This window comes from Pyrus communis, chromosome 17, assembly GCF_963583255.1.
Source record: "Pyrus communis chromosome 17, drPyrComm1.1, whole genome shotgun sequence".
NCBI lineage: Eukaryota > Viridiplantae > Streptophyta > Magnoliopsida > Rosales > Rosaceae > Pyrus > Pyrus communis.
The window spans coordinates 5,132,598-5,140,217 of record NC_084819.1 but is presented as its reverse complement, the minus strand read 5'-3'; the positions used below and the strand labels follow the sequence as shown (position 1 = coordinate 5,140,217).

The 7,620-nt window shown below is 39.1% G+C and overlaps 1 protein-coding gene across 2 annotated transcripts; it reads right to left on the bottom strand.

The window, feature by feature from the left end:
• Window positions 1–315: 315 nt before the first annotated feature.
• On the bottom strand, window positions 316–3,420 carry LOC137723053 (O-fucosyltransferase 30-like). Of its 2 annotated transcripts, XR_011066840.1 has the most exons (3): window positions 2,812–3,420; window positions 1,139–2,447; window positions 316–857 (listed from the first exon to the last, which is right to left on the bottom strand). XR_011066840.1 is itself a non-coding variant. In XM_068462205.1 (2 exons), the coding sequence occupies exons 1-2, from the start codon at window positions 3,237–3,239 to the stop codon at window positions 1,394–1,396; spliced, it is 1,482 nt and encodes a 493-aa protein (XP_068318306.1). In that variant the 5' UTR covers window positions 3,240–3,420; the 3' UTR covers window positions 864–1,393. The 2 variants fall into 2 exon arrangements, 1 of the variants encoding a protein (XP_068318306.1); XM_068462205.1 differs by lacking the exon at window positions 316–857 and having other exon boundaries at window positions 864–2,447.
• Window positions 3,421–7,620: the final 4,200 nt, after the last annotated feature.

The window sequence follows — 7,620 nt, the reverse complement described above, 5'->3', positions numbered from 1 at the left end:
GCGACTTTCACAAAAATGCATGGCATTATTAATCCGCTCATGCTATAGTAAGTGCATATATTTAGTGAAACTACGTGCAAATAAATTTTACTTAAGTGTGCGTATTATAGCACATGAATTAGTAAACTATGTGCAAATAAACCGCCTATTGTGTTTAAGTATTCTACAACTTGTTAATTCTTATGTTTCCTCGGAAGAAAAATATAAACCAAAGGTCACTGCTTCTCGGTAAAATTAATAAGAACAAGGAAATTTGTACAAGGCACCCAGAAAGTTTTATATTATTAACCAAAAGAATAAGAAACATTTTCGTGTGTTACATTCTGGTCAGCAGGTAAGCGTTCACACCTTTGAATCAACGGAAACTTGTCAAGGGTGGAAAAGTTATGTCCATATTTTGTTACGAATTTGGCTTTTGCCAAAGGTGGGCAACTTCAACTTGGATTGCTGCTCACGCGAAATATTATAATCCCCATGTATGACATGTATCAGGCAATGGACGGTTGGATATGCGGTTAAAGATTCAATTAACAGAAAATTCAACAAAAAAGGATTTCAGTGCATTACTATACAACGGGCATACGGGAAAATCCAGCTCACGTAACCCTTCTTCCAATACCTTGAACGATGAACTAGGGATGGTCTCCTGCGCGCGAGCAAATGAACTGACGTCGCGAGAGAAATTTTTTTGGGGGTGACGAGCCTAATTAGCTTTTCAATTCCAACCTACTCCGTATGCATCAAAGCCAGTCCGGTCCTACTGGCTTAGTGAGTACCAAATAATGGACATGAATCCAATCAAGTCCTGTACTGCAAGTCATATCCATGCCAATTCATCCCGGCCCACCAAACGTGCCCTAAAATAAATAAAATTACAAACGAGAGATAACAATAATGTTCCAAGAAATTTATACATTACAGAAGAAAAATTGAATTGTGGTAAAAGAACTTCAAATATGCATCTAAAGTCAACAAGAGTCTTTATAATTAATGGCATGACCAAAATATTGGACTCAAAGAACCACCACGCACCAATCGACAAGCCAAAAGAAGAAAGTTATCGAGTCAAAACTGAACTGAATAGGGATGCGACGATTCCAAATTGCTTCTCAAAACCGAAGCGTGAGATGTGTATTACCTTCATCAAGACTGCAACCGTTTCTGAATTCCACCATGTTCAACAAATCCCTTGCTCTCGAGCACCCTGCCTAGACTGTCGAGACAGCCTGCTGGTGCCGTTAAGTTATGATTCAGGTACATGCTCAGAATTCAAGCTTTCATAGTGGAAGAAAAGGACCAGTTTCAGGCATGCTTCTGAACCATAGTTGCTTTCGTACAGCTCATTGAATTACAATTTCTCATGTCGTTAGGCATTTCACAATGTAATCAGAAATTAGCTAGAACATACACCAAACTTCCTCATCGACTCTATAATGTCTGCAATAGTTGACCCTGCAGTCCCAACAAATCCAAGAGAAGCACAACTACAAATTGTTTGCTCTATGTATAGAAGAACATCAGGCAATCCTGGAGGGCAAACCTTCTTAAACTGATCGGTTCCATCATGATTCTTTGGGACAGTCCCAAGCTTCAAGCCATGACTTGCATCCACAATTTGTTTAGCAGTTTGTATTATCAACTCGTCTTTTTCTTTCAGAAAGAACAGTTTAAACTGACGCAAATCTTCAACCAATTCCCTCAAATAAGTTCCTGTCCAGTTACTTTCAGGAAGATCAGTCATCACAAAAATATGAATAGGGGGAGGGCTCCGTGTCAAAGCATCCAGTGTTTGTTTTAGCTTCAAAAAAGTAGCATTCCAGTGGTTCTTGAACTGCCCGTCTAGCAATCTGAGCTGTGCACAAAGAAAAGGAGCCTTTATAGTATCATAAGCATACTTCTTTCCTGCACTTATGATTTCTGGGGCAAATCGAAGGAATTCAATCTTGTCAATCAACGTTTGTATCCTTCGATCACTCGAAGCTTCAGGGATACTAATGTGTAGCTGCGAACCTTTGTAAGGAGCAGTGAAAAGACTCCCAAATGCCAGCAGAATAGCCGATTCAGCTTCAGAACCAGGTCCAAGAGCGTTATATACATCTCGCTGCTTCCTAACATATGAAATTTTCTTTTTCCTCTTTAGTTGTTCATCCGGCTGGAAAGAATCCAATGCCCCGTCCTCATTACCATTTTGGTATGTCCAAACGGTAGTTCTGCAGTCTTCGTTAACAGCATATGAACACTTTGCGTCACCATCCATCCCAGATAGAAGAGACCTACATTGCTGTAGTCTATCAAACACAGAGGCCCGTGCATCCAACTCATTGTAGCAAGTAAAATCTACATTCACATTGCACCATGAGGATAAGAAAACCCGTAAATCTACAACTCGAACTAACGAAGAAGAAACTAATGATGATATATCAACAATGTCAGCCACGGAAACATACCTGAAACAAGAGAGAAACATAGTCGTAATTATTTAACAAATCATAAGAAGTATCCAGCCATCGTATATCAAATGAGGTGCATTATATTTTTTGAGTCTCAAAATCTCTGCTCAACCATTAACAGAAAACTAAACCAAACCCAATAAACCCACACGGAAATCCTACCAATATCAAATCGAATCGAATACCTTTCCAGCATCATATTACAAACCAGATAATGGATCAAGCAAAATCCAAAACTTGGAGCCATCAACATACAAATAAAAGGAAACCCAATTAAACCCACATTCCAATTCCCCCAAAATTCTACAATTTTGCCCCAAATTAGACCAAAAGGAAGAGAAACAGGGGAAAACCCACATACCTCCCACTACGAATGAGCTCAATCGTATGATTCCAGACCGAAATCCTGATCTCATCAGGGCTCAAAACCCGAAACTTTGGGCAACTGCCGAGAGCAACCGCGTGGTGATCGAGAACTGGAGGGACGACCAAGGTCCGGTTCAGAATGGCGGCCATGAGAAGGGCGTTCTTGAACTCAGTAAGCTGGTTGCTGAAGCCACTGTGGGGAGCGTACCAGATGAACTTTTGTCCTCCGAAGGAGGGGCAATTTGGCGAAATGGAAAGTGAGGTCTTGATGAAGAGGGAATCGGGAGTGAGGGAGAAGAAGTAGGAGAGGAAGAGGAGGAGGGAGAAGAGGAGGGTCAGGTAGAGGAGAGGGGAGGCGGAGGAGGAGTGTCTTCTGAGAGGCCATGGTCGCGTTGTGGGTCTGTTTCTGGTGAAGAGATTCATGGCTGCTTTTCTGCAACTAATAACTACCAAATCGGAAGTTGGTTCTTCACTTCTTGGGGAAGCCGATTTGGATCTGGCTCATCTCCGCCACTTCACAATTTGGTGAAGCATTGTGACATCAAACAGAGAGCAATTTCCGCATTTGTTATTGATCTTCCTTGTATTTAACAAAACAATACAAAATTGCTATAATTTGTTTTTTTTTTTTAAAATGAAAAATCGATATATTACTAATTACTGACGGAATAAGGAAGATTACATCAAATTTTGGGCAATGAGATCCTGAATAATATTAGAAAAATTTTATTTAAACTCATACAATCTTTTTCTATACTTAGTTTAGGGTACTTAATAATCTCATAATTAAAACAAGATTATGTTTTAATTATCATAGTCAAGATTAAAAATTCAACTTTGAAATTGAAGGCATGTTTTATTATGCTACGAACTTACTTGAAAATCACGTTCCTATATTTTCATGAAATTGAAACATTTTCGACATCCAACAGCTGAATTCAATTATGATTGATTGAAACAAGAAGAAGACGGGGAAGCTTTTGGAGACTACATACATACATTTGTTTCACTAGATACAAGGAACTGAACACCTTCAAATTTAAGGATCGTCGCTATATTGCTGCTATGCACAACTATTAGAATTACAAGCAAAGTATAGCCTCCACCCTTCACGAATGAAATAATAAGAAAGCGTGATAGTCACACAAGTAGCTAGACTTTAAAATTTTAAATCCTATATATGTTTCTGCTAGTAATAATTCTTTGAAAAAGGGGTTGGTTGTGAAATCAAACGAAAAAAAAAAAATTGAATAAATCGATTCAGACCTTAATCGGAGGATTTAAAACTTCAAAATCATCATCTCCAATTCTCCATCATTCAAAAAGAGCTTATCTTTCTCTATGAGAACGTCTTAGAGTTTTAGCTAGAATGAACGAAAGATAAAGATTTGGTGATAATAGGTTTGATTATTGATATCGGCTTGTTGATAAATTTTAGTTTTATTGTTAATTTCATTTTGTACTTAATGGTAATTATGCACTAGGATTAGATGGGTGTAGAGATAGATTAGATGGGTTCAAATAAAACTTCCCATAATATTAGGAGCTCCTTAAACCAAACTAATTCATTGCCAATTAAAAGGGCAAACCTAGCCAATCTATGTGCAACACCATTACATGTTCTATGTGCGTGCAGGAACTCCGTAGGGTGTAGGACGCACACCCTAATTTAGGCTTTTAGCCAAAATAGTGTTTAAGATTTGCATAACTCTTCACTTTGGTCCTTGAGATTTGAAATCGATAGAATTGGTCCCTGAAATTATCTATCATCAATTGCGACATCCCACATCGCCCAGGGGAGTGATCCTTAAATGTATATTCCCATCCTTACCTAGCACGAGGCCTTTTGGGAGCTCACTGGCTTCGGGTTCCATTGGAACTCCGAAGTTAAGCGAGAAGGAGGCTAGAGCAATCCCATGATGGGTGACCCACTGGGAAGTTGCTCGTGAGTTCCCAAAAACAAAACCGTGAGGGAATGGTAAGCCCAAAGCGGACAATATCGTGCTACGGTGGTGGAGCGGGCCCGGGAAGTGGTCCCGCCCGGGCCGGGATGTGACAATTTGGTATCAGAGCCTAACCCTGGCTGCGTATGTGCCGACGAGGACGTCGGGCCCCTAAGGGGGGTGGATTGGCTCTGATACCAAATTGTCACATCCCGGCCCGGGAGGGACCACTTCCCGGGCCCGCTCCACCACCGTAGCACGATATTGTCCGCTTTGGGCTTACCATTCCCTCACGGTTTTGTTTTTGGGAACTCACGAGCAACTTCCCAGTGGGTCACCCATCATGGGATTGCTCTAGCCTCCTTCTCGCTTAACTTCGGAGTTCCAATGGAACCCGAAGCCAGTGAGCTCCCAAAAGGCCTCGTGCTAGGTAAGGATGGGAATATACATTTAAGGATCACTCCCCTGGGCGATGTGGGATGTCACATCAATCATTTTTTGTTATTCCATGAAAAATATCCATAAAATAAGAATAAAATGACAAAAATATCCTAAATTTTTGTCAAATTATTTTGGTCTATTGTTTATTAAATTGATGGTATTTTTGTTATTTTGATTTTCATTCAAGTTTCACGGAAGAACCAAATGATTGATAGTAGACGATCTCAGGGACCACTTCTATTGATTTCAAATTTCAAGGACCAAAGTGATGAGTTATGCAAATCTAAGAGACTATTTTAGCTAAACAAAAAAACCTCTAATTTAAAAGGAAAATTAATGATAAGGGTTTCAAAATTTTGAATGTAATAACTTTATTTAATGGTTAGGATAAAGCCCAACTTAAATCAGTCTAATAAACATGGCCCAACCAAAATAACTTAACGAGTTTCTAGTTTTCAATTTAAAATTTAAAATTGAATTTTAATTGCTACTTAGTACTACGGTCTAGTGGTATTCATCTTCTGAGAGGTCTTAGATTTGATTCTCGCCAAAGGCAAATTTGAACCACATTATATCTAGCCCATTGTGAGGCTAAGCTCACCCCTCCCCTTAGTGTAGACGATATTGTTTGTTCAAAAAAAAAAATTTTGAATTTTAACCAAAAAAACTTAACAAGTTTCCAGTTTTCAATTTTAAATTTGAAGTCTAACCAATAAAGTTATTACTGTTGTAGCCTATATTTAACTAACAGGGGAAGGAAGGAGGCCGGCGGCACAGAGAAAGATGTGTTTATGGAATTATGTAGAGGAACGTATATGTTATTCCCCCTACGTAGCGCCTTTATTTATAGTAATAAGAGAGAAAAGAAATCCTTCATCCCCAAGGAATACAAGTCCATATAGGAAAAAATAACTATAATCAAATATAATCTAGGATTTACACAATTACACTTAAACTAGAAGTTTACAACACTCCCCCTTGAGTGTGTAAATACTCAAGTTGATTCGGCATCATGTAGTAATTGAGGAAGTCGACTCATCGACACTGATTCTGGGAACACGTTATTCTCAAATAAGGTAGGAACTTGCGTAAGGAAGTAAGTCTCACAAAAAACCCTATGGCTGTGGTAAAAACCCGAGTAGGGACAAAATCCATAGTCTAAGGAAAAATACGTGAGAAATGCAAAGTCAAAAGAAACGTCTACATGACATCATTAGGGATATGATCAACCCAAGTTGGGTGCCTCGTTAAAACCTAGTGGGAAAAATGCTCCTAATCGTAGGGAAAAAGAGTACATTAAGATCAAACAAGTATACTTCAGGTTACTCCCCTTGAGTTTGACACAATTCCAAAGAGAACTAACAATGTTACAACTCAGAAAGTTTATGCATACCAATTCCTTGAACAAGCTTATGAAACATCACATTTGGTAGTGATTTGGTGAAAAGGTCGGCCAAATTGTCTTGTGAATGGATTTGCATGACTTCAATCTTCTGATGCTCTTGTTGTTGATGTGAGAAGAAGAACTTCGACGTAATGTGTTTGGTGTTGTCTCATTTGATGTTACACTTATTAAGCTGTTCGATGCATGTTGTGTTGTCTTCATAGATCGTCGTCGGGACATCAATGATGGGGTAAAGATTGCATGTGCTTCGAATATGGCCCACAACTGCTCTCAACAAAAAGCATTTCCGAGTTGCTTCGTGTAAGGTGAAAATTTCAGCATGGTTAAACAAAGTGGCAACTAAGATCTTTTTAGTTGACCTCCAAGAAATTGTGGTGCCTCTAACGGTAAAAACATAATCCGTTTAAGAACGTTCATTGTGCAGATCAGATAAGTATCTTGCGTCGACATAAACAACAAGGTGAGAATCAACTTGAGATACGGGGGTGTGGCCTCACTCGAGGATCCGTAGGGATAGAACAAGCCCAAATCCATAATACCCTTAAGGTAACGGAATATGTCTTTAACATCAGTCCAGTGTCTTTGTGTTGGTGCATTACTGTATCTTGCTAAAAGATTAACATCGACTAAGATGTCGGGTCTAGAGCATTGAGCTAAGTACAATAAAGCACATATTGTACTTAGATAAGGAACTTCAGGCTTCAAAATCTCTTCATTATCCTTATTCGGACGGAAGGGATCTCGTTTTGCATCTAGCGATCGAACAACTACAGAAGCACTCGAAGGTTTCGCTTTATCCTCATTAAAGCGGCACAACACCTTCTAGGTATAATTTGATTGATGTACTAAGATTCCATCCAAACAGTGCTCATCTCGAAATCGACACAATATTGAGTCTTTCCTAGATCTTTCATCTCAAATTCCGATTTCAGGTGTGCGATAGTTCTCGTGAGCTCTTCAGGGATTCCGATAAGATTCATATCATCGACATATACTGCAATAATCGCAAAATCAG